Below are 27,245 nucleotides of genomic sequence, written 5' to 3' on the forward strand. Positions count from 1 at the left end.
CACTTAGCCTGCGAACAAAGACGTATTTCCGGCTGTCACTGGAACCAGTGACAACCGGAAATACGGCTACTCGACACTCGACGAACCGTAGAACTCTCGACCCTAGCCTCAAAATCGACAAAACGGCCGCACTGCACTCCCCCTAAAACACCAAAACCAGATGGCAGCGGTCTCTATGGGGTTATTAAGGGCGTCATGTATAGGAACGCGACGTACCCACGAAGAAAGTAAATTTTGGCTGAGTGGATAAAAATTGGAAAAGATCAGTTTGTAGCCATCACATCGTTCATGGTTTATGGCGCAGTGTTGTTCTTGGTTATCACTAGCTAGAAAAATCGTTTTCCACTAGTTTTTAGTTCCTGGAGACAATGGACAATCGCTGCAAAGGAACAGGTGGTAATTTTTTCCATCAGATCCTCTCAAGGCAAGAGAAACTCGCCTGATTTCCCAAACTAGGATAGACGCTCTCTTGTATGAACCAAAATGGAAGAAGCTATAAAAGCTTCTCAGGAAAAAGAAACAAAAAATTTAGATGACAAAGAAGAGGAATCAGTTGGGCACAAAACGAGAAGTTACGGAATATCAATTGATTCTGGTTTGATTCCATCGGTGCCTGTTGAGAAACAAGTGTCAGTTTTAAGGAATTTGGGCGTTAATGTATTCAATCAGGAAGAGTTTGAAGAAGGTGTTTTAAAACAAGTTGACCAAGCGATCGCTGTTAAGGAGACAGAGGAGATTGTCAAAGGATGGGAGAAGAATTTAAAAGTAGTTGATGAAGACATCAAGTAAGTGGACTAGTAACTGCTGAATACCCTGCACTTTGTTAAAGCATTTACTCAGGGAAACCACTATGAAAAGAGGATCAAAATTTAATGTTTTGGTCTTTTCATGCGATTTTTACGTTTTGAAATGCTATGTTACAGTTTCATTCCTTAATCTTGATCTTTTTTTTTTGTGGTGCCTTTACAGTAAAAGAGCTTAAAATTTTTCTTTTGAAATTGAGGAAGCAGAAATGAAGGAGAGGAAACTGGTATCAAATTGGAATTTCTTGTGGTTTTCTCAGGGAGGGTTATAAAGCCGGGCTAAAACTTGCCAGTGGCCAGGGCATCCGTGGCGACTTAAAGACTTACCAGGGCGACTAAAAATTGAGGTTTAATTGCCCAATATACGACTACAATGCCAAAGAAATTCGTTCTGATATATTACCAAGTTGAAAGTTGAAATAAAAGAGCAAGTTGTTTAATTTAGCTACCTTTCAGTTCTTTTCCCCAACTGAAATTTCACTGAATCCTGTGAATTTTTAGCTTTTGCAAGTGGAAAATTCAATGAGGAATTAACCATTATGAATTCTGAGACAAGTGATCCATAATTTTTCTGTTGCCATGTTACTCCAGCCTCACCAAAAGTGCTTTGTTGTAGTACCCAATCCTTGAGACATGCGTTCATTTAAATTCAACTTACGGAATCCATGTGACTTAATTATGTCCCGGGCGACCATGAAATCAAAGAAAGTGGCTCCCCTGGCCACCAAGCACTGGAGTTAAGGTGGGATGGAAGGGAAGACCATTGACTTTGATCCATCCATGGATCGTCATGGTAATGGAAATTTCTCATCTGAATTAACTTTTAGGACTGTAGAAATAGAACTGGAAGAAATCGAAAAGTTACTAGGGAATCTTAAGAGAAAAAGTGGGACAGGATATGAAGTATGGCGTAGAAGCCAGGTGGTGCAAAAACAAAAAGATATTAAGGTATGAGTTACACCTGCACGCAATTCAAACAATTTTTTAGGAAGTTGATTGTCATCTCAGTCATCCCTAGATTTGATAAATTACTGAATTACCAGGATAGGGGTATTTCAAGTTTTAGGAAGGTTCAAGATTGCACAGGGTACTTCAGTGGCTCAATTTAAAGACCTACGTTGTAGGTGGCACACTTAAGTCTTCAAATTGAGCTGGTTTTAGAGAACATGCTTTTTATGACAAAGATTTCCTGTTATGGTAGAATTAGGTAAGTTTATCCCCAGTTTTTTTTGTTTCAATGTAAGTTTCTGGGTCTCTTAAGTCCAGTGCCTTGCATATGTTTAATTAAAATACACGCACAGCATAATGATTGCCTCTTTCCTAGAAATGCTAAAAGCCCAGACTTTTCAACTTGTTACAATGGATGCTAGCATTATTATTTTAATATTATTGTGTATATCACATTGTATAAAATTAAAACAGTTGCTATGATCTAAAGGATTGGATTTCCTCTATGACTTCTTCATCAAAATGAAAACTGTCTGTCAGAAGACTGAATCTTTTAAATGTGCAAGCATCAGCAACAACATCATTTTGAGATTCTGGTTAAGCTAATGTCTCACAGGCTTCAATGTTAGGACAAACCATGTTGATTTTGTTGACAAAGAGTCAGTCAATGTTATCAACCATTTTTGAAGAAGTGTTTTAATTGGCCATTTAAACAAAAAATAGTATCAGCCAGACACTGAATGAAATATGAAAAATGTTATCCCAATTTGTTTGAAATAATAGTTGTATTTGCACACGCTGTTCTTTTGTACAGCTGCGACAGTTGAAGAAACTGCAAGCAACTCAAAGGTCTTTACATCACAAACTGGGTCTAGGACAGGAAGATGTGCATGATTCACAATTGCAAGGTGAGAGTTTAAATAACATGTAATCTATCATGTAGGCAGTGACTTAAAAAAACCATAAATAATTTGGACAATTTTCACTCTCTTTATTGACCAATGATGTTAAAGATTTCATTAGATCATTTAATTTCTGATGGGATGTTAAATTATTATTATTTTGCTCTTTACAAAGTCTGACTGCATTTGTGATAACTGCATGGTTTTCAGGATAATGGGATGTGACAATACATTCACTGTCAATAAAACTCATCAAAGCAAAAAGACTTGAACATTATCGAAAAGTTATGATAATTGTTGCATATTATCATAATGGAAAACCCCTATCATCTATGAGAAAACTAAATGGCAAACAGTAACATCAACAGTAACTTTAAATTGTAGGTTTGCTTTCTTGTCTTAATTACTGTATAATGCCATTGTGCACTTTACAATCAACATCCCCAAAATATTTCAGTTGCATTCACTGTTTTCAAAGCTTGATTGATCCCCTGAAAATATCATTGTGATAGATTTAAACTCTTACTGGTACACATGTAAACATACAATAATTATGTCCACTATAAGCTATCGGCTTCATGGTGCTTATTTTTGATCAATTTTTCATATCAGAAGAAATTCAGACAGCTGATGATGCTCGTCATGATAAGAACCTACACAAGTTTCCACCTGAAAAAGGAAAAGAACAATCTGTGAGAGATATGCTGGTCAAAACAGGAGAGATGACACCCTTTGGCGGCATTGTGGAAAATGTGCAAGGGATAAGAGATCTGGAAGCTACAACCAAAGAGTTTGACTCACAAAGTTTAGGATTAGAAATGATGGCTACTGAATCTTGTGGATATGATCATCTAATAACAGAAAAAGAAGAAAATCAGAAATTGCTTGTCAGATCGCTAGGAGGTGGAGTAAATAGTGATGCTGATGACGATGATGATGAATATCTTCCTAATGAGGGTGAACTGAAGTACAGCTGGTATGAAGATGATTTTGATGAAATGGAAAGTGGAGCAAGGGCCAAGATACGTAGAGGCAAGAAGTCAACTGCAATGTCGAAACAATCGCTCAATGTTGCATACAGAGAAGATGATGCTCTCACACCAAAGAAGAAGAAGAAGACAATAAAGAAAGCAAGGAAGAAAATTGATACCAAACCTCTTGACGATGGAAGTGAGAAAACTTACCGCCAAAGAATCAGGTAAATCTTGCCGTCTTTGCCATCAAAGATTATTCAACACAGAGTTGTTTGACCCGTAATTAGCACCAATCTAAGTTAATCACTATCACTGGTAAATTACAGGTTTTGGAAACAGCCCAGGACCAATGACCAAAGAATTAGTTTCCTGAGAGCTACAAAACGTTTAGGGTATTTCTGGTACCAAAGCAAGATGTTTCGATGTATCAAGCTTGCCAATTATTGTGTTTTAAAAGACTTACGTAGTCTAGCATTTGGAATAAGGTGCTGTTCATAGTTTAACAATATTAACACATGCAAATTTAATTCTCTGAGATAAATGTACAAGACAAAGGACCTACTCTAAGGTTCTGTGTAAAGTTACAAATTATTTGTTCATGAGGATTTTAGATAAACACTAGGCATTCTTGGTGATAATTACCAAGAATGCCCAGTGTGTTATTTTTAATTGACATCTTTATCATGTTTGGCAAAAATTTGTTGAGAGTAAGGGGAGCATAAAGGATACTTAAAGTGCCTTTGAAGTGAAAAATAAATTTTGCTTATTTTAAAGACCTTAAATAAAAAGAATGAAGAATGGTGTTTTCTATTTTGGAATATCTTCTGTCATTTCCGAGATATTCAAGTTTTTCAAAAATTGATGACGTCACCAGCTGTTCACATGCCAGAAATAAATCCCAAGATTGAGAATACCTCTGATAATATTGGATGGGTGTTGTTCAAACTTGTCACCAGTAATGAACATAAGATGAGACGCAAAGTGACGCAGATTAAATTGTTTTCATGGCAACACTCTTGTTTCCAGTCCCTCTACCATTAATCAAATATCTCAGCTTTTGAACGGATAAGTCAGGCAGATAGATGGCCAGACTTGAAATGCATGTGCTGCTCATAATGCTTTACATCTCTGTATAAGCTTACTGAGAGTGAGCATGTCTTATTATGACAATAAATGACAAAATCAATTGTGCATTAAACAGACCCAGAAGCAAAAATGTAGATTAGCGCTGCCAAGTTTTGTGATTTATTGCAGTCGTGTACAGTTTAATTGTGATGTTATCATTTTTTGAGCAAAAACTTGAATATCTGTGGAACAAAAGAAGATATTTCAAAATAGAAAACACCATTCTTAATCATTTTAAAAGTAAGCAAAAGAAATTTTTTACTTCATAGGCACTTTAAGCTGCATTGGAAGACAGAGAATAAAAGCAAAATGTTGAAATGAAAAGGAAATTTGTAATTTTTTATATTTAATATGCTTATACATATGCTTATATGCTTCATCGAATCATTTTGAAAATGCTAAGTTGTAAAATGAGCTGCTTAATAATATCTTAAAATGGAGGTTTCAACAGCATCTGATTTTAACCCTTTGAGACCCAAACCAGCCTAAACTGGCCAGACTTAGTATTTTAGTCTGTCTAGCACCAGATGATTTTACGAGTTCGTCAATGGGGAACCCCCGGGAGTCATTGGGTTAAGATAGAAAAATGACTTTGTTATCAAACTTGAAAGTCTCCCAGCAGATTTCATTAAAATTCACTTGTACATCCAGGGCTTCCACTGTTTCGGAGACATCCTGGAGCTTCCAGCTCCAAAATGGAGACTGACCCAATGGCTGGCAAAACCTGACAATCCAGCCATTAGCCTTCATGCCCCCGAGAAGACAGGCACCCGTCACACTGATAGACAGTGGAGAGTGGAGGGGGAAAGGGAGGGAGAAAACCGCCAAACGCTCCACACACACTCCTTTTTCCCTCCACTCCAATGGATAAGCTCTACAACCCAACACACAAGGAATCCAATGCATGTGCAAATATAACAAAACCACTGACAACAATTTACTGCAGTCGCTCCTAGTTTTTAACTCAGTTAGACTGCATTTAACTTCATTAAACTATTATTATCATGAAATTACAGTAATTCAGTTTATCTTCTCGTAAACTAGTGTCCATTCCATCAGTTTTATGTTAGCTGTCTTAATTCCATTTGGGTGAGTTTACTAACGTTTGCTTCTTTCTTAACAAATTATTCAGGGAGGTGAGAATCAAAGAACTTCTAAAAAAGAGAACTGAGTCTCTCACTGATGACACTGATGTTGAGGAGCTTCCTGATATGGAATTTGACAAAGGACTGAAAGTTCCTGGCAAAATTTGGCACAAGTTGTACAAGTAAGCTTAAGTGACAGCAAGTGCAAAATGATTTATGTGATTTAAGTAATATGCCTGCCCTGTAATGGACTGCAAGAAGAGATTTGCTTGCTTATTGAAACTTTGCTACCTTGTATAATAACTATTATATTGAAAATATGGTTAAGAACACCAGGATAAAGGGATTCTTAGAATTCTTAGATACATTTACATTTGAATGCAGTTTCTTGTCAAAAAAAGAGGATCAGTCACTTAGTCAACCTTTCAACTAGTCCACCACTAAGCAGTCTGTCAGTCAGTGAGTTATAGTCAGTCTCTCAGTCAGACAGACAGCCACATCATAAGTCAATCAGTCAGTTTGTCAGTCTGCAATTCAGACAGTGGCTTAGCCGATTGGTACTTGATACTTTTTTGTTACATTTCCAGGCTGAGTGGTGATTTTGCCATAACATTACATAAATGTATTTTTTATTCCCACATCCATTGTTCATTCTGTGTTGATACAAGCCATTCATTGTGTTCTCCACATGCTTTGATCAAGGTACCAGCAGACTGGTGTTCAGTGGTTGTGGGAGCTTCATTGTCAGCAGGCTGGTGGCATCATTGGTGATGAGATGGGTCTGGGAAAAACAATACAGATGATTTCTTTTCTTGCTGGGCTCAAGTACAGCAAAATCTCAGCCAAAAAATCAAAGTGAGTTTTTAATATCAAAAATGTGTTAAATTTTGCCACCCTCAAATTTGTAGCACTGTTGTCAGAAACAGCCAATAGTTGGCCAGAACTTCCGCTACTCAAGCATGTTCAACTTTTACCATTATTAAAAACACCATGGAGAACATTCTTTGTTTCTACCTTAGAGTGAACCAGAAGTTTGTCATGATGGCATCCAAATATTACTTTTTTACCTAGCACTTTTTCCTGGATTTGGACTTATAAATACACATGTAAGCATCACTTGCAGTTTGGCTGGGGCTAGGTCTAAAAGAAACACTGGTATGCCCTCAAAAAGTCATTTCCTTCACCTATTTACAATAATATTTTGGTGTACAGACGTGGGGGTCTTGGCCCAGTGTTAATAGTCTGCCCTGTCACTGTTCTTCATCAATGGGTGCAAGAGTTTCATATATGGTGGCCGGACTTTAGAGTGGCTGTACTTCACGAGACAGGAACTTATCAAGGTTTCAAGGTTAGTTAAATAAATTTACCAGGCTTCCAAGGTAATTAAGCTCTGGTCAATGAATTTGATGCTCAAAATTGTCTGGGTGTTACTTCATTGTTATTCTGTAGTCTCAGGTACTGAAGCAACTTTGTTATGTGTTACTGAATATCAAAGTTATATTTTAAGCCCACAGCAAGTGAAAATGAATAACAAAAGGCTTGGGAGGACATATTGTTTTACCGTTGCATTCTTCATGTTCTAACTTTTGAGTATTATTATATAGGCTGGGATTGATTTTTAACTCATTCACACCTCAAACACCCTAGTCCCCCCCCCCTTCCTCCTCCATTGTCTGGCATTAATTAGACAGAGTAAAATCTCTTAAGTGTCACTCTCATGGGTCAAAATTGGTTGATGCGGACATGTAGTTGTTGACTGCGTTTAACCTAGGACACCCCCCATTGACAAGTAAAATCGTCTGACGTTAGACAGAAATCTATTGAGTGTCAAGTTATCTGAGGGGTTAATGGGCTAAAGAGGCACTGTCATGCTAAATTTGCTGTTCTTAGGTCAAAACTGGGTAAAAAATGTAAATTAGTAGCATTACTCACACATACAACTTGCTAATATACCTACAGAACATTGTCCATGGATTTCTTTTGCAATTCTTGCAGTTCTCTTCTTTCTTGATTTGTGTGAAGAGTCGAAGGTCGTAAGGTGGCCATCTTTGTCTCAAAATGGTCAGCAGTTCTTTCCTTCATATAATACTCCACAGTGTGTCATCAAGGGAAAATGACAACCAACATTTTCTTCATTATTCCTTCTTTCACAAAAAGATCGCCAAAAGGCTACTTAGGTAACAAAACTGCAGCCTTACTTTTTGGTCTTCATTGATGCATCTTTAGTGTTTTCAAGCTCAACTAAAATAGCGTGACACTGCCCCTTTGAGTTGTTATAATTTATAGATAGGATTGCATTTGCTTTATAAAATTAGTCGTATAAACATAACAACTTTCTTTAATTTTCCAGACATGTTTCGACGGTACATCCGTCATCTTCAGTGTTACATATTTTGAAATCGCCGTTGAATTTAAAGCGCGCGCGATCTTACAAACTTCGTTACATTGTGTTGTCAATATTGCGTATTAAATCAAAACAGAACAAAACAAAAATTTAAATGAGTGACGCTTAGTTCCTTACAGGGAGAGAGTCAGGTTAATGTGTTTCACCTGCTGGTTGAGATCGGGCTTCTCCCATTTTATATACATGGATTCCTTAAGCTTCACTTGGTACTTAGTGGCTGCAGAGTCCAGAATCTCGAAGCAATCCTGTGTGCAGGATGCCTTACAAGACTCTGAACTCTGCAGATGTTTAAAAACGTTCGAAGATCTGTCTGAAAGTAAGTGCTCGCGCACTCGTGTGGAGAAGTGTCGGCTGGTTTCACCAACATAACAAGCATTCCAACTTGCACACGAAAATTTATAGACCACACGCGTGCAAAGCACTGTTCGGTTTGGTTCAGTTTGGTTCGTCTTCTGCTTATGATATGAGGTGTTGTGTGAAGAAACAGCCATCTCTCTTTTGCCATCTTGTTTGCTTCTCTCATGGATAGGCCTTGGTAGGAGACGATCTCTTTAATCCCATCTATCCATCGCATCCTGGGTCGACCTCACGCTCTGCTACCAGTTCTTCTGATGATATAGGCTCTGGATGCAGACTGATTTGACCTCAATCTAGTCATGTGACCGAACCAATAGATTTTCAGTTGGTCAACATACATGTACTCCATCACATGTCTTACTCCTACCATTTTCCTGATATCTTCATTTCTGATCTTGTCTCTTCAGGTCTTGTTGACGGCTTTTCTCAGGCACTTCATCTCGCATCTGATGATTTTCCTAATGTGGGCCGGGTTGTTCGAAAACCGATTAACTTAATCCAGGATTAGCGTCAACTTTGTTTCACGTTTTCCACTTTTTGGCAAAAGTTTCTTTTGCTTATTTTTGTTTTTCAAGATTGACTTCCTCCGATGTAAAGTTTTGCCGAATATCAGCGTTGAACAGCATTTGGGAGTAGAGAAATAAACTCCTTGGTTAATTTTTAATCTGTTATTAGCGTTAATCGGCTTTTGAACAACCGAGCCGTGGTGTTTAGTTGTTGCCCATGTTTGGCTCTGGTAGCACAGAGTAGGCATGAATATGGCATTGGTGACTTGGAGTTTTGTTTACATCTTAATCTTTGGATGTTTCAGGATCAGGGTTTATCTGATAGATGATGCCTCAATTTCCCTGTTGAGTCTTCCATTTTGGGTGAATACCCTTCCAAGATACTTGCGACAAAACTGTGAAAGTTAGAAATTAAAGTACCGATGCAAAAGTATGGCTTATTTTTTAAGGCCATAAGCTATATAACAGCAAACAGCAATAATATTTTATATTAATTTTCATTGTTAAGCAGGGCAGTTATTTGTTCTGGTTCCTTAAATCTAATTGTATTTTATTTAATTTTGCAGCAAGAGTTGATCAAAAAAATCTGTGATGAAAATGGTGTGTTAGTGACTTCCTATTCTGGTATGCGTCAACATCAGGATAACTTGTTATCTCAGAGGTTTGACTATGTGATTCTAGATGAAGGGCACAAGATTAGAAACCCAGATGCTGAAATCACTTTGGCCTGTAAGCAGGTAAGATTTCCATGACATTTTTTTCCTTTTTGATAAGAAAAAGTTCCAGAAATGTTCCTGTGAATTGAGCATGTTGCAGTGGTTGGAGCATATGGGTCAAGTCCTAGAGGTGACTCGATAAGTTTGCTTATTTTACGTTTTTTTTTCCTGGGTTTTTCCATTTTCTTCCATTAACAAAACAGCGTGCAGCTAATTCTGCTGCTGGTAGATTCCTTAACTTACATCCAACTCTTTAAACTAATCATAAATTACTAAGCATGTTTTCTATCAAAAAGATTATTTCCTGCACTGAAAGCATAACATGATACAACTAAATTACTGACAGAGCAATCAGTAGTATTCATACCTATAGAAATAGTTATTTTAAGTTATCACAACATCTTCATCAGTCAAGTGTTTGATGTAACTATCGGTCATGTGATTGTAAACGGAGGGAACATTTAATTGTGCCATAAACAGGGAGTAGCACCAGACCCTATCCCTGTTAATAAGTTTCAAACTTAATTCCTCACAGGCTTAATTTCCCTTGGACCTCAGACTTCCTCCATTCATGTGTGGCTGATGGTTAATAATAATATTAAATCAAATTAATATGTGAGGGATGAAGACATTGTGATAAACTCTAAATATTCTGTCTAAATACTGATTGCCCTGAGTTGGCTTATTTTTTTGGATCGGGTTGACCATGTTTTATTGTTTATTAAATAATATTAGCATCATCATGATCATGGTCATCATTATAATTGTGTTGAGTGAAATAATTTCATTGCATTAGCTGGGTCTTGGGTTGCAAGGAAAATGGAATGTAAATATAATGGAAGTAAATTTGAAAATTAATGACTGTTTGGTATTGCAGTAGGTTTTCAGGATGAAGAAATAACAGTTACATGTAAATTTCAAATCCCTCATAATCATAATTGATTATTTAATAAATTGACCCGATTTTGGGACTTTGTTTAAGGGTGCTTTGCTTTCCTCAGAACTGGCCAGCCAGGGCCAGCCAGACCTGTCAGTTCGCAAAGAAAATGCAACAGTTCAAAGGAGCATTTGAATGATAATCCCTCTGGAGGAGTATATATCATTCTTGAAGTGTGTTAATCTGAAGGCGTTGTAGATTTAGTCCTTCCAAATTCCTGGTCTGGCCGGTCAGTTCTGTCAAATGAAAAGCATTCTAAGTGACACATGATATTGTGTCTTCTATATTTTCTTTCAGCTTAGAACTCCTCACCGCATCATTCTCTCTGGATCACCCATGCAGAATAACTTGCGCGAACTTTGGTCACTGCTTGACTTCGTATTTCCTGGCAAACTTGGCACATTGCCAGTGTTCATGACTGAATTCTCTGTTCCAATCACCATGGGAGGATATTCTAATGCTACCAAAGTACAGGTATTGACTACAAAGCTGTTACAATGTGAGATCAGGGTTGGTAAAATGTCAGAAGTGTCATGACTTGTTCTCTCACTGATGTCAATGCCATTGTTTTGAATAGGTCCTTATTTCATTAACTCCTGTGTTAGTCAGTAGCCACAGAAATAATTGAGTGTTAAAGTCCAAGCTCTGTGGTTCCATCTTCTCTAAATGTAGCCAAACAGTTAATGTTCTACATTACTTGCTCGTAAAAGCAAGGAAAGTAACAGACAGAAGATTCAGGTGCATTAGTTTTCAGGTCACGCATCATCATCATCATCATCATCATCATTATCATCATTCAATTGTCCTTGTAGTGTGGTGGTAGTGATTCTACCTCTGGGTGATTGTCGTAAAGGGTTTGGCCTGTTTGTCATTTAACACTATATAGTGCTACTCCAAATATCCTTATGAAGATTTTATTTAGCTTTCTTCCCTGTGCCTTAGTTAAGGTCCAAGTTGCACCTGTTAGACGATTACTAGACCTCCCCAACTTCAAACTAAAAGCAGTGGACAGTTCATTATAATGTTGCAATGAAACATAGTTCCTTATAACTTCATTTTTCAAGGCATAATTGCTTAAGGTCAATTCCTCTGTATTCAGTGCCCTCAGTGGTGATTAGGCATAGAGCCTGTGACAGTCATAACTTGCAGAAATTATTGATAATACTTCACACTTGTTTTGGTAAATCCTGCCTCCAAAAGCAAGCTAATGAACTACCGGTAATAAAACAGTTAATGAATTATTCTAAAAAAGGTAAAGTAAACCAAGTGACAATTTAATAAGCCACTTTCAAAAATACTTTTTGTTTGTCCCCCAAATTTTGCATAGGCATTACTTTTGGTTTCCCTTGTGACCATTGTAAGTCCCAAGAGAAATTGGAATCAATGCTTATAAAAACTTTTGGAGGGCAAACAAAGAGTATTATGGTATTTTTGAAAGTGGCCAATTGTGCCAAACAACCGTGGGTTGATCAGACGGTGCAGGTTCAAATCTCGTTTTTAGCACTACCTGGATTTGTGGTCGGTGGTTAAGAATTCAATGACTTGTAAATAAGCAACTTGTTGGCTCCTGTCAGTTGAGGTATGTTTATGTGTGTTGATCGCTTCCTTAATTTTCCCCGCAAGGTGCACGCTGTAATTAATCACTGTGTAAGTGTAAGTGTAAGTGTAAGTGTAAGTACAGGTTTTGACACTAAATTCATCATCCCTGTTTGGCAGGTGGAGACTGCTTACAAGTGTGCGTGTGTCTTACGAGACACTATCAACCCATACCTATTGAGAAGGTTGAAGAAAGATGTTAAAATGAGTTTGGATCTACCAACTAAGAACGAACAGGTCCAGTAATATATTTTTTGTCGAGTTATGACTGGATGTCCATCTAAGAAATAATACAAATTCCTTGAAGGTGTCTTTCAATACACTGACACAAGGAAGCTTCCACTTATGGTGATGAGTCAACATAACATTGTGTGGGTAAACTGACTATGCAGAGGAGTTTTTGGTGTGATCTTGAAGCATACTTATCAAGCTTTTCTATTTAAACTAAATGAACTTAGTGCAAATGCCAAAATAAACAAAAATCTGATAAAACGTACAAACAACAGCAACATGGTAAACTATGAAGTTCTTTTATTACTTTGTTCGAAGGAACAAAGTACAGGATTCGGCTCTGACTCTTCTTTTCTTTCTGCGCGTGTGTAAGATTTCTTTGCCACTGGTAAGTGGGTACCCCAAGTAGGATTTCGAAGTCGCTATCTCCTAATTCAGAGGCGATCGCTGGGTTTGATCGTACTGACCAAGCTACATGTATTGTAACCAGAACACTGAAATACTGTGAACTTTGAGGAAATTGGCTGAAAATTCTTCGAACAAACTGTAGGCTACCCGTAGACTCCTGTTCTTGGGAGTGACATCTAGGGTCTGCTAGATTTTACAGCATAAATTTCTCACAATAAGACACATTTAAAGCATCGGCTCTAAATCCCGCATAACTCATATTCACATTTTGCTGCATTTACTTGTGAAGTGGAATCTCTCAAACCTGGAGGCCATTTTTTTTCCGTAATAGGACGAACAGGTGTAAAGAGCAATCATAGTGGTTGTTCTTCCAATCTTAGCTAACCTCTTTTGACGCTATATTTTTTCTTGTTCAGGTCCTTTTTTGCCGGTTGACAGAAGAGCAGCGTGAACTTTACCAGCAGTATTTAGATTCCAAGGAAGTTCAAGCTATTTTAGCTGGTAACTACAAGGTACAATTGCTCACTTTTTATTCACATGAAGCTTCTTAAGCTCAACCCTCTTTCTTCAATCTTTTGCCCCTTAGCCACTCACTATATGACCTTGGAGAAACTAAATTCAGACCCTGACACCACATTGAAGTTGTATTGTATTGAATTTATCCTCTTGACAGGTCTTTCCAGGTTTGATTATGTTACGAAAGATTTGCAATCACCCAGATCTAACATCTGAAGCTGGGTCCCTTTGGAAGGCCAAACAAGACGAACTGAAAAGTGAACAAGGGGAGATGGGAGAGGCACAGGAACCTGACCCCGAGGAGGGCTATGGAGACTGGAGACGGTCCGGCAAGATGATTGTCATTCATGCTTTGTTTAACATGTGGCGAGAACAAGGACATAGAGTGCTCGTTTTTTCACAAACGCGACAGGTTTGTGAACGACGGAAGCATCAAGTATCAGTAAACATAGCTGATAATTCATTCGCAGTGGCCAATTTACCTCAGGAACTCAGCGAATAACAAATCTTAGTCTGTCGAAACAGATCTTTTTGCATGGTTATCTCAGGTGACTTGAAGCGTCTGTACCTTGGAACTCTTTTCCTTGGAACAAAGCTGGGGATTTTAGGATACCAATTTTATGCCCAAATATGGACAAAAACAAGATCGTAGTTGGTCGTAGCTGCACGCGCGGGAAAATGCGCAAGCTACGTTACTTCCAAATGACGAAATTTTTAAACTCAAAAAACCCCAGCTCTGAACCAGAGTTCAACGCTTCAAGGTCACGAGTTTCTGCCGTTATATGTTTATTTCTCCTTGTTTCCATGGAGACTAGACTTCCACCGAAAGTTTAGTTGTCTTTTAACTCTTACGACTTATTATTGATTGACGGAGTTGATCTTTTGTCTGAACCTTATTCTTTCAGATGTTAAACATCCTAGAGCCATTTGTTGCATCGAATGGATACACTTATCTCCGCATGGATGGTTCGACCCCAGTTGCTTCCAGGCAACCGCTGATCAAAAGCTTCAATGAGGTACTCATGTCTACGACACTATATAACAGCGATGTATTGTTTGCCTTTCCTAGATTGGTGTATCCAGCATACAAGGCTTGCCACACCTATGACCGGTGCACTCTCTTAATTTTCCTGCACGTAGGTTATGGAGTAGAATAAACTTTACTCTCCACAGTCCGTCAAATGGAATACATCCGTTTGTGTGATGTAGGTATATATAATTACTCGTCATGTCATGTAACAGCTTTCACATGGTCACATGCACATCACTGGGTTGATAACCTTGCAGAGAACAAAACAGTAAGAACACATCGAACCCTGATAACAAGAAAAACTGTTACTATAATTACCAGCTTACCATTGTTGCAATATTATAAACCTCTCACTGCATGCTATTCCAGGAGGAGGTAACGCACTCGGAGTTGATCTCAACCGTACTTTGGTTCGTCTCAAAAGAACTCCATTCACTACTTGCACAAATCCCATGCATAATACACCTCTTTAACCCCCCCCCCCCCCCCCCAAAAAAAAAAAAAAAAAAAATCTGCGTAGGCATTGTTTTCGACTTCTCTTGGGACATTTTCATGTCCCAGGAGAAATTGCAAACAGTGGTTATGCAAACGTTTTGGGGGGTAATAGAGGTGTATTATGGGATTGTGCAAGTAGTGAATTGCCGCCAGAGCACATAGTTTGCCGTCTCTTTTTGTAGGATAACTCCATCTTCATGTTTCTCCTTACCACTCGTGTTGGAGGTCTAGGTGTGAATTTAGTGGGCGCTGACAGGGTTGTCATTTATGATCCCGACTGGAACCCCAGCACTGACACACAAGCGCGAGAACGAGCCTGGAGAATTGGGCAGACTAAACCAGTGACGATTTACCGCTTAATAACTACAGGGACGATAGAGGAAAAGATATATCATCGGTAAGGAATGCAGCTGCAATTTTTAGCGCAAGAACTGTACCAAGAAGCCTTTTCTTTTGCAATTGTTTTCTATATTGATTATTAAGTGTGCATCTGGATGAAAAAAGCCGAAAACAAAAAAAAAATTATCGCTATCTTCTTGACATCATTCTCCAAGTAAAGACAATGAAAGACCTTTTACTTCAGTCGGAACGCGTGGTTTTTGCGTATTTTTGTTCGTGTATTTATGTATTATAGCGTGTTTTCTGTATTTTCTTTTCGTAGGCAAATTTTCAAACAGTTTCTAACTAATCGAGTATTGAAAGACCCAAAGCAACGGAGATTCTTCAAATCAAATGATCTCTATGAGCTGTTTACTTTGGACAACTGTGATAAGCGATGTGGGACAGAAACTAGCGCCATATTTGCTGGGTCTAACTGTGAGGTCAAAGTTCCTGGATCCCACAGGAGGAAAAAGCAAAAGAAGACAGAGGACGATAAAAACTCAAAGGCTGTCGAAAAGGTTAAATTAGGAGAAAAAGCACTGAACAAGATTCCGCCAAATGCAGCTGCAGATACAGGAGGCTCATTTTGCATTGATTGGCGAGACATCGAAGAGACTCGAAACTTCAAGTACGATAACGACGAAAATCAAACAGAATTCAGTTCAAATGTATGTGAAGGACAAGAAGAAGGAGAAACGTCGTTGAAGAAGGTTCTTAATGAAGGGGAAAAATCCGAGAAAAATGTGTTGGTTAATAAAGTTTCTGATGAATATTTCGCACTGGATAGCAAAATTAATGACGATTGCAGCACGGTTCAGGAAGGGAAGACCTTAGCCTTTCAAGGAGTTAAACTCGCACCTGTGAAAGAGACTGCTCCGGCAACTGAGGTGAAAACGGAGGAACAAACAGAACGAGTGAAACGGGTGGTTTTTTCATCAGATAAAGCAGCAGTTCAAGGGTCAAGTGGCCGCGAAACAAGTAGGAAGGGAAAAAGAAAGATTTCATCTTTGAGCGACGAAGAGCTGAAAAAGAGAGTCAGGCTTAAAGAAAAGAAGAAGAAGAAGAAGAAGAAGAAGCGTCGAGCAAGTAAGAAGTAGATCTAGAAAAGAGTTTTCACTCGCGGTAAACTGCAAACAGTCACTCCATTAATTATTATTGTGCTAGAGTGGTTTTCAATTGAGTGTCGAAAGTAATTAGCGAATTGCTTTGGTTTATGATTACTTCACTCAGTGATTGGTTCAAAGTTCTCGCGCCACTCAAAACCAATCGTGGCTCGCGCGTGCACATTTTCCCGCGCTTTGTGTCGGCTACGTGAAATTACTTCGAGTTTTGATTGGTTTACTGGACTGTCTACGTCCTTTTTGATCGGCCAAAGTAATTACTTTGGTTTTGGTTTTACGACACTCAATTGAAAATCGCTCTATTGAGAGGTGTTTGCTTTTAAAATAATGTATATTTTTGAAGTGCGGGTGATAGGCGACATTAGAGAGCTTAAGCACGAGCATTTTTGAGACTCGGACGGTAACCGGAAGTGAGCTGTTTTCCCTTTTAATTTGTCTTCAGACAACCACATTTACATTGCTAAGTATCTTTTCTCCATTAGAAATGATTCGTATAAAAACCTGGGAGACACCACTGTCCGGTACGAGAAATGTCCTCTTCCGGTTGCCGTCCTCGTCTCACAAACGCGCGTGCTTAAGCTCCCTATTGAAAGAAGTGAACGTCAGTTGGTAGAGCATTGCACGGGCATCGCGGCGGTCATGACTTCGAATCCCGTTGAAGCGGCCTGGATTTTTTGTGTCTACATATGTGTTTGCTTCTGTAACTTGCTTTTGAATGGTGCGCTGTGTTGTTACGCAAATGTCTCTTTAGCAAAACAGTTGCCGTCGTAAGCAGGCTTAAACCGCGGAAAATAACTTTTCGATTCCGAATTTTGTCTCTTGTTCCCTTTCTTAGAAAGGAAACCCAAGGAACCAGACTATTCGGGCGCATCATAGGCTATATTTTATTAAGGATCGCTTTTTAATTGTTAAGTTAACCACGTTTGGGTTTGTTTGTTTGTTTCCGTGGTTATCACGTACGCGGAAAAAATTACTGAATGCTGATTGGATGAGACGGAGGGCAATTTTTGGTAATCAAGAGGGCATGATTACTTGATCCTGATTGGATAACAGTTGTGCAGTGAGAGCAAGGGAGGTCACAAGAGAATTTTATCCACATATAAAATACGTTTTTAGCGCTATTTCTGTTGAAAGTAACGATTTATCGAATTGAAGCGTGTTCACTGTAATTTTAAGATTAAGTGTTCATTGAAAGGATTGCACAGCTAAAGCCTAGTTTTCATATGTCGGGAAAATCCAAGACGATCGGGGATTTCGCAGTTTTCCGACCGTCCCAGATTTTGCCGACATATCGGAAAACCGCCAGATGCTTGTTCTAGATTTTCCCGATAGTGACTTTGGCGGAAAATGGAAAGTACGCCAAAAACTGAAACACGCGATTTAACGGATTGGTAACGAGCTAAAAACCATCGTCGACGTCCCCGAAAAGTACAAATTTGAGTTTTCATATATCGGGAATGATCGCCGACGATCGCAAAAATCTGGGACACGTCGGGAAAAATGGAAACGCTTCCTATTTTCCCGATTCGTCCCCGACCATCCTATCCCAAATTATTGGGGATGTCTACGATTTATGGTTTTCATTAGTCGGCAAAATCTGAGACGGTCGGGAAACTGCGAAATCCCGGATCATCTGGGATTTTCCCGACAGATGAAAACTTGGCTTAACTTGACTGTTATTTGTCGTGGCATTGATTAGGGTTCCCTAGATAAGTTTACCCTTTGTGTGATAAACATGTAATTGCAATGTGCCCACATGTATTTTCAAAGTTTTCCAAATTGCCCTCGTGACTAGGGCAAGTTGGAAACTTTGAAAAGGCTCGTGAAATGAATCCTTTAATTGCCCTCGGCCATGTAATTACATATACTAACCATACTTTAGGAAAGTCTCCTATTCCATACATGTCTCTAATTTGGAAGTGACATTCCCAAAATATTTTTTAAGTCTCTAGTTTTTGTGATTTTTAAATACTTCCACATGACCCGCGCAAAACAGTGTCAAACGGCGTTCAACTGAAAAATGACCTAACCCCTTGAATTTTAATTTGGAGACGAGTGGAATTTCTAAAGCATCTTTCCCAGTTTCCATTCTAATTCAGAAACGGGCAACTGCATACCACCACCAAAAAGAGCAATTCTTATGCGACGCTATGTAGATACGAGTTTAGATCGTGTCAGCTTCCTGTGTTATGACTCGTCACGCAGTTTCTCCAACAACGGGAAATTGCGTGATGCGTGACCAGTCAAAAAAGCTTTTGTCGCACTCTTTTTCGCAAAGTAATCGTTTTTTTCTTTGGTTAACTGACGGTGTTTCAGTTTGTCGGTGGCTTTGTCTGATTTAGTGGCGGCTTTGTTCGTTTTACTGCTGTGGTCTCGTTTCTTCCTTTCTCTCATGATGGCTTTAGCTTCCTGCTGACATCATTTCTCTGCAAAGCCGTATTCTGGTGTGCACTGAACTCATCAACTTCATACATGTAGTTAGATTTCGCCCGCTCCACGGAGGCATTCATCTGGCTCAATAAAAAGGAAGATTGCGTGCGATACAAAAGGAGACTAGTTTGTCGACCCTCCCTGGCTTAGCTGCAACTTAAACCCTTTTGTTGTTTCAGCTCCTAGCAGCCTTTATTATGTACGGCCTGAATATGGCTTCTCTTGAAGACTCCCTTATTGAGAACTGCACTGTGCAGATTTCTTTAAATGACAGCTTGCTTTGTTCTAAATGTTAATTTAGTGGAACGTATGTTATTTGTCCTTCCCTACCTACTCGGGTAACGAAACAGAAACGATGGACAGATTTAACACGATTTATCATACAAATCTGACAACCAAGGTGGCAGCTTTTGAAGACGACGGGTATTCCCCGATGGAAAGCAACGCAATAAATTAGCCACTAATCTCAAACCAGTCGAGAACTTCCCACTGACAAAAGCCGATATTCCTGGGATTACTAACGTTAAAATACTATTTTTCTCTTCGAATGTTGGTCATTGCTTTTATTGATTTGGTGGCTCCTAAAGGAGCCATTTTTTTTAACGAGGAATGTAAGGCATTTATGCTCGCTCTCCACGGATTCGACGGGCCAACTGAATGTCTTTGGGCATAATAGTGACTCGCTTGGCGTGAATAGCGCACAAGTTCGTATCTTCAAAAAGACCAACCAGATAAGCTTCACTTGCTTCTTGAAGAGCCATCACAGCAGAACTCTGGAAGCGTAGATCAGTCTTGAAATCTTGAGCGATTTCACGCACAAGACGCTGGAAGGGTAGCTTGCGAATCAACAGCTCGGTGGATTTCTGGTAACGACGGATCTCACGAAGAGCAACTGTTCCGGGCCTGTAACGATGAGGTTTCTTGACTCCACCAGTAGCAGGCGCACTCTTACGAGCAGCCTTTGTCGCGAGTTGCTTGCGTGGAGCTTTTCCACCGGTAGATTTACGAGCCGTTTGTTTTGTTCGAGCCATCGTTGACGAAATGAAAAGTCGGTGACAAATAATGGCAGTTGGGTTTGAGCAAAAAAATTTATACCTGGCGGGTTACTCTTTGATTGGTTCAAAATTTAACAATCCCATTGGCTAATCGCAATTTGTAATTTTTTTTCAGGGCGAGTTTTGATCCGAAAAACGTTTTGAAGTCTTTGAATGGATTTAGAGTCAATTTTTGATAAACCTACCGGCTAGAATAGCCTTTGAATGATCGTAATCGTTACAGAATACATCGTTTTATTTTAAACAAGGCGTTTTCAGTCGAAAAGTTGTAAGTGGATCAGGCAGATGTCTGCCGATAAATCAAGAGAATGGTATATGCTAATGTCAATCATCCTGTATATTGACCTTTGGAGTGTATTCTCTTTTATAGCCCAATAAGAATTTTGTAAGGTTTCCTTAGGGGTCGTTCTTTGCCTTATAAAAAGGCGAATGAATTACCTATTCCACACAAACTATCAACACAAGAAAGAATAGTCATGTCTGGTCGCGGCAAAGGAGGTAAAGGTCTCGGAAAAGGAGGCGCTAAGCGTCACCGTAAAATCCTACGTGATAACATCCAAGGCATCACCAAGCCAGCTATTCGTCGTCTTGCTCGCCGAGGGGGAGTCAAGCGAATCTCTGGTCTGATTTATGAGGAGACTCGTGGTGTTCTCAAAGTATTCCTTGAGAATGTCATCCGTGATGCTGTGACATACACTGAGCACGCCAAGCGCAAGACTGTGACAGCCATGGATGTGGTGTACGCTCTGAAACGACAGGGACGCACTCTCTATGGATTTGGCGGTTAAACTGCCCGGTCACTTCAAAACAAACGGCTCCTTTAGGAGCCACCAAAGCATTCAAAAGTCATAACCAATAAAATATCTTCCACCAGTCTTCTTCCTTATGTAGTGTAAAGAAAGATTAGACACTCTTATCATTTTCTTATTTTTTTCTCATGTTTCGCGACGTGTGAAAGCTGAGTTGTGGAATTTAGGGTCCCTTATCTTCCAAAGCTTTGATTGTTTTACAGAAGATGCGCTTTGCATCGGGAAGAGTAAAACACAAAGTGCTGAATTTATTCAGCGAAACGTGCTCTTCGTAGACTTTGACAAGTATCTAACTTAACATCGCTTTCATTAACACTCTTCGAAGATACACGTCGATGCAGTGATGATATTTGATCAAAGGGTTGTAGCCAAAAGGTCATAAATATTTCGTGTCGCAAAATACAGGAAGCCGTTTAAAAAAATATTTGAGGCCTCGTTGGTTAGTCAATATTAAATTCAATGTTACGAACGGGAAAGGAGGATATTTTAGTGGCTTGTAGAGTCCAGTCGTGACTAGCGAGGTGCCTATGTCAAGAAATACTTGTTTAAAAGCTGGCCTATAACCTGTCGTTTATCCCTTCGTTGTTCCGTTTTGAAGTGAGAGTAAGTAGGTTTGAATAATTTGCAACGGTCAAATGGCGGGAGGTAACGCAATATCGACACATACTTGTATATCAAACCATTTCTTTTATAGCGAACAAATTTGTGATCGTTTGGTTATGAAATTGATATTATTGTTCATTGTTGGTCATGACCTTCTCATTATTTGGTGGCTCCTAAAGGAGCCGTTGTGGTATTTGAGAGCTTAATTTAAGCTTTCGGTTTCTTCTCAGTCTTCTTGGGTAAAAGAACAGCTTGGATGTTGGGCAGAACACCTCCCTGCGCGATTGTTACTCCAGCCAAGAGTTTGTTCAGCTCTTCATCATTACGCACAGCAAGCTGAAGGTGACGGGGAATGATTCTTGTCTTTTTGTTGTCACGAGCAGCGTTGCCCGCCAACTCAAGAATCTCCGCGCTCAGATATTCCAAGACGGCTGCCAAGTACACAGGAGCACCGGCGCCAACACGCTCAGCATAGTTGCCTTTGCGAAGAAGACGATGGATACGACCAACGGGGAACTGAAGCCCTGCTCGAGATGAGCGGGTCTTAGATTTGGTGCCCTTTGCTTTTCCTTTACCGCGACCAGACATGTTGAACTATCGGATCAGTTCTTCTATCGAAAAATAGAGGAGAAATGAAACTAAGTGGAGGCGAAGGACAATATTTATAATACTTTCTTTTGCAGGAAGGATCGAAATGCACCAATTAAATCATGTTCATTGTTTTCGTAATTTGATAGGTTTTGTTTCGCAAGTAAACGTTTCTTATTATTGTGCAAAAGACAATGTAACGTCAAAGGTCACATTATTGAAAGACCGCAAGTGAAAAACACCAATCAGAAATCGAGAATTTCGATCCGTATGTTAATTGATCTCTCCTAAGTTTCGGTATAAATTCAAAATGCTTCAACTAGTAGCAAGTATTTCAATCCGTTCTGATCTACAGTTATGGCTCCCAAAGTTGCTGGAAAGAAAGGCGAGAAGAGAGCTGGTAAGGCAAAGGCCGCGGCTGATGGAAAGAAGAAGAGGCGAGGAAAGAGAAAGGAAAGCTATGCGATCTACATCTACAAAGTGTTGAAGCAAGTTCATCCAGACACTGGTATCTCCAGCAAAGCCATGGGCATCATGAACTCGTTCGTCAACGACATCTTCGAGCGCATCGCTGGCGAAGCTTCCCGCCTTGCTCAATACAACAAGAAGTCAACCATCAGCTCCCGCGAGATTCAGACCGCCATTAGACTGCTTCTGCCCGGTGAACTGGCTAAACACGCTGTCAGTGAAGGAACCAAAGCCGTGACGAAGTATACCAGTAGCAAGTAAACTCGCTGAGTTTCACTGCCCGCCAAAACATACAACGGCTCCTTTAGGAGCCACCAAATATTATTAAAGCAATGGCCAACCTATTATATCACTCACTATAATTAGCCATATGTCCCTAGTAATTCTGACCTAAAGTAGAAATGAAATGTGACATTCACTCGTCGTTCTCGTTCATTCGATTCGAGAGTTCATTTCTCACCTTTTAAGTGAAACACGGATTAGGTCCATCTTATTGCTACTGCGAGTGAGCCGGAAGCAAACGAACGCGGCAGTTCTCTAATCGGGAGAAGAACACATTTTTCTTCGAAACGCAAGGAATTGTGATTGTGCGCGAATGTGATCTTGTCACATTGAAGATCAGAGCCTGTTCTGTTTTTCATTTCGCTCCTCGTATCCTCAAACTGCAGATAGTTCAACTGTCACGCAACAAATAAGTAAATTCGAAATCGTTCAATGAAAAAGGTCAAGAACTTGAAATGTTGTAGAAAACAAATCTTTTAACCACTTCTCCAATTCTCAGGTCTGCGAGGTGCGGTGCATCGTAGGTGTCGAAGCGTTTCACGCAACTTTCTAGAGTTTGGTATGGAGACGCCACGTTGTCCACTGGCCAACAACATCAACGGAAAACATCTGGAGTTCACTTTGCGATGAAAGCTCTTATGTTTCGCTGATGAGATCAAATACATGTGTATGACAAATCTTCCTAATTTATTTGAAATGTTCAGACTGCTGAGGTTCATAGGGATAGACGTAGGGCTATGCGATATTCGAAACTCGAGTTATTCGTCAAAGGGTACCACTCGTGTATCACGAAATTACAAAAATTCGAAAATTCGAAGATAGCCTTTCAGAATCTGCTTGGTCAAAAGCTATCCGTCGATAAACCTTTTAGGTCCTGATTTGAATGCGTTCTCTACTTATCATTTCATAATTTTGTCGTAGTATGTTATGTCTATATTTCTTTAAATATTTCTATTTGAAGTCGAATAGTATCCAACAACATGACGGATTGCCGAGGCGAACACGTTTTGCTCGCCGCTCCACAAAGACAATAACCTCTGCCACTCTTTGGAGCACAAGCATCTTTACAAGAGCATTTTACTTCTGTGTTCCAGGTATCCTAACAAATCGAAACTGACAAAGTAAAAAGTAAGCCGTGCATTTCAGCACTGAAATGATATCACCTATTGTAGCTCGTTAGCTTCAGAATTGTTTTATTCGTCTTGCTAAATAGCCGAACCGTAAAAAATTTCGCTCTGGTGATTCTCCAATGTCTAAATCAGTCGACTCCATAAAGATAAAAGGTAATTTTAGCGGTTTGACATGTTAAAATCACCCGGTAAACCACACAACAATCAGGCTGATGGCGATGTTTCTTGTTTTCAACAGCACGAAGTGGCGCGACAAAAATAGTTGGCCGATCGGAATACACTATTCGAGATTCAAAACAATAACAAGCGATCGCGTTGCGTCAAGGGTGAAAATGGGCCTTATTGGTTACCCAGACTCGAAAGCACAAAGCGAATCGATATTTTCGTGGACGTGACATGTTCATGTCTCAGAAGCAATCCAGATGTCACACATTGTAAAAAAAAGTTGGAATTGAAACTGCTCTATTTTCAAAACAAAGCATGCTACCGAGCTGAAAACAAGCCAGCAGTTATATCTTAAAAATGTCTTTTACCCGATGAAGGTAAAAACTCAAAATTTTTAATAGCTTTGTATCATCGTGTCACGCACTCGCGCAAGGTGACGATTCGTAATTCAAAATGCTGTATTTTCGAAACGAAAGAGTCACGGAACTGGAAATTTAAGAAAAGATTTATTCTAGGTCATCTTCAACCTCCTTCAGATAAAAATCCAGAAGAGCTTGCGGTTTTGATTTTAGAATTTGATGACGTCACAATGAAAACCATCTATTGTTTTGTTTCTTCTCTTGTGGGGTCCAGAAGGAGTTCAAGTAGGGGGTCCAGGTTGGGGGTCCGCGTTTTGTACTGTCTCTTCTCAAGACGTATTAAAATCTCCTTTCAATTCCACGCACGAACCGTCGTTAAATTACCGCAAGCATAATTGTACACTTCCCTTCCCCCCGCCAGCATTTCTGCCATTTAGGTAAACTTTTCTTAGTGATATAGTTAACATAAGGCGAGAGTCATCATACCATCTTAGGTCAAACGATAGTCTACTATTGGAGTGTCCCAAGGAAAAATGCTTTCCGCACACTGTGCACAAAATCTTTTCATGGAGCGGCTCATGCCTTGTGAACAGCCTGCCTGCTCAGTTACGTGACATTCAGTCGCTGGCTGTTTTCAAAAAGGGAGTGAAGACCCGTATTTTCAGGGGAGCTTTCTTAGCTTAGATTGTATTTTTGTTCCTTGTAATCCTACGTCTGAATTTCACTAGGTTAGCTAGATTTTAGTAATTTTAGTAGATTCAAATTGATTATTAATTTTGTTTTGGTCGTAGTTCAACTACGTTTCCCAAATTTGTCATTTATTATGAACTAAATATGCTTGTTTTTTTGCAGAGATTGACGGCCGTGAGATAGAAAATCTGGTCTATCAGGAAATGTATAACCCAACGAATGCCAGTCACTCAAGTGTTGAAGATATTGAAGAACAAAAACAACACAGCGCTCGTCAAGATGAATTTATTCTTAAGCACCTTTTCAGGAAAACGGGTCAGGTTGTCACGTGCTAAATCATTATTGTAAAATATTCAATCACTTACTGAATAATCCAAAGAGGTCATATAGCTCTTTTCCGTTAATCAGGGCATCCGAAAATGGTCCGCAAAATGGTCAAAATCCCTTTAAATAGAAACTATTTGTAGGTATTTCCATGTTGGAGACGGGTTCGCAATCTTCTTTTTTCAGGCTGCCTCTTCAACCTATCGACATCAATCTTAGATTAAGTGAAGTCAAAGCAACAAATTCCTAAAACTGCGTTTATTCACTTTCTTAGGTGTGCACAGTGCCCTGAAACATGATGTCATAATGGAATCCAGTAACCCTGATTTAGCTTTGGTTGAAGGTGAGGCAAACCGAGTAGCGCAGAGCGCTGTGGAGGCTCTTAAAAGATCGCGCCAGCGATGCCTCGGTGCGGCCAGCGGTGTTCTCACCTGGACAGGCCTGTCAGGTTCATCTGGTTTATCGGAGCCACAGCCCAAGAGGTAAAATAAGAAAAGTGTTTTGGTTGTGTGAAACTTGCTGGCCGAAGATGAAGAGCAACCTCGTAATTTACCGCGTACTCGTAGAGATTCCATCGGAAATCGTACGGTGCTTTTACGTTTTTTCCGTTTGGTTGCCTTGGAAATTTAAAAACTTTGGCCATTGTCTTTGGTCCTCTTTTATTTCATTTGGATGGCGCAATCTGCTGAAATTCGTTCGGGTTGTACGTGGAAGGCAAATTACTAATTTATGAATTATACGTACTGTGGTTAAACTCAGTTCCACCACGACATTAAAACGACAGGGATAGTTCTCCTTGTAGCTTTAAATAGACCATTTTTTGATTCTAAAGAGTTCTTTTGTCTTACTATTTTTTCAGGCCGCGTTTCGGGAAAAAGAAGAAACCTGTGATAAATGAAGTCCCAAAAGTAAATACCATTCATTTTTATTAACTGTTTTGATCATTATCACTAGGAGATACGAACTGTTTGTATGTTTTTGGACTGCGGAGACTCACCTAAGGAAACAACATACTGCCGTAGCACAATCTAAGCAATTAGCTTGACATAACCTACACCCCCAATACAAGCGTTTGACGAAGCTTGGCACACACAACGGCTGATTTGCTGTAGCAACTGGAAAAATTATGGTATGTTTTGTTGTACTATTTCTTAACATTTTGTGTAAATGCTGTTATTCCAGACCTCTTCAAGCTCAGATAGTAAGCCTCACTTCAGTGGTGACCAAGTGGGCATGAGTAGCACAACCGCAGGAGAGTCAGAACCAGTCCACTCCAGTCATCTGCTCGCCAAAATGAGGGCGCGAAATAATCTGGTTCCTAATAGCGATTCTGGCGCTGATGGTACTGCGAACGAAAGTGACAGTTTATTGATGGAGATGAGGAATTTTATCGCTTTACAATGCACCGTAATTGGTCAAGCAACTACTCAAGAAATTCTGGGCGAATTCGGCTCCAAACTTCCGAGGAGTGACTCGGTTGTTTTTCGCTCGATGCTGCGGCAAATTTGCACTTTTACAAGGGATTCATTGACAGGAAAAGGCATTTGGATGTTAAAAGAAGAGTTTCGATAAATGGCTGAATGAAAACGCAATAAAGATTGTTTTTAACTATGGACGGAGTGAGAGTCGTAATGGAGAGATTAACGACGGGAACGCCACAATTGTAATATGCGTTTAAAATTGAGCAAACAAACATGGCTTACAGTTTGGTGCATTTCTCTGAAGTTCTCGTGAAACAATCAAATTTGAGTTTGCAAGTGTTTATAGGTACATGGTTTGAATGAAATTAAAACCAACAGAAAAGGGA

The 27,245-nt window shown here is 39.5% G+C and overlaps 3 protein-coding genes across 4 annotated transcripts; 2 read left to right on the forward strand and 1 right to left on the reverse strand.

The window, feature by feature from the left end:
• The first annotated feature begins 210 nt into the window (after positions 1–210).
• LOC137971939 (DNA excision repair protein ERCC-6-like) lies at positions 211–27,245 on the forward strand. 2 transcript variants are annotated; one of them, XM_068818683.1, is made up of 19 exons: positions 211–785; positions 1,631–1,751; positions 2,566–2,659; positions 3,266–3,851; positions 5,885–6,019; positions 6,540–6,692; positions 7,050–7,185; positions 9,671–9,841; positions 11,055–11,231; positions 12,474–12,590; positions 13,409–13,504; positions 13,666–13,920; positions 14,414–14,524; positions 15,216–15,430; positions 15,695–16,500; positions 25,277–25,429; positions 25,713–25,920; positions 26,298–26,346; positions 26,621–27,245. In XM_068818683.1, the coding sequence occupies exons 1-19, from the start codon at positions 484–486 to the stop codon at positions 27,008–27,010; spliced, it is 4,275 nt and encodes a 1,424-aa protein (XP_068674784.1). In that variant the 5' UTR covers positions 211–483; the 3' UTR covers positions 27,011–27,245. The 2 variants fall into 2 exon arrangements, with proteins under 2 accessions (XP_068674784.1, XP_068674785.1); XM_068818684.1 differs by having other exon boundaries at positions 224–785; positions 3,269–3,851.
• On the reverse strand, positions 19,077–20,075 carry LOC137971940 (histone H3). The gene has a single exon (XM_068818685.1). It carries the CDS (start codon positions 19,994–19,996, stop codon positions 19,586–19,588), a length of 411 nt encoding a protein of 136 aa, XP_068674786.1. The 5' UTR covers positions 19,997–20,075; the 3' UTR covers positions 19,077–19,585.
• On the forward strand, positions 22,069–25,248 carry LOC137971941 (histone H2B-like). Its single transcript, XM_068818686.1, has one exon. It carries the CDS (start codon positions 22,378–22,380, stop codon positions 22,747–22,749), a length of 372 nt encoding a protein of 123 aa, XP_068674787.1. The 5' UTR covers positions 22,069–22,377; the 3' UTR covers positions 22,750–25,248.

This window comes from Montipora foliosa, chromosome 9 (genome assembly GCF_036669935.1).
Source record: "Montipora foliosa isolate CH-2021 chromosome 9, ASM3666993v2, whole genome shotgun sequence".
NCBI classification, from domain to species: Eukaryota; Metazoa; Cnidaria; class Anthozoa; order Scleractinia; family Acroporidae; genus Montipora; species Montipora foliosa.

Coding starts and splice junctions, on each gene's coding strand:
- LOC137971940 (XM_068818685.1), bottom strand. CDS start 19,996: ATGGCTCGAACAAAACAAACGGCTCGTAAATCTACCGGTGGAAAAGCT.
- LOC137971941 (XM_068818686.1), top strand. CDS start 22,378: ATGGCTCCCAAAGTTGCTGGAAAGAAAGGCGAGAAGAGAGCTGGTAAG.
- LOC137971939 (XM_068818683.1), top strand. CDS start 484: ATGGAAGAAGCTATAAAAGCTTCTCAGGAAAAAGAAACAAAAAATTTA. Junction 2,660..3,265: donor GCATGATTCACAATTGCAAG/GTGAGAGTTTAA, acceptor TTTTCATATCAG/AAGAAATTCAGACAGCTGAT. Junction 14,525..15,215: donor TGATCAAAAGCTTCAATGAG/GTACTCATGTCT, acceptor CTCTTTTTGTAG/GATAACTCCATCTTCATGTT.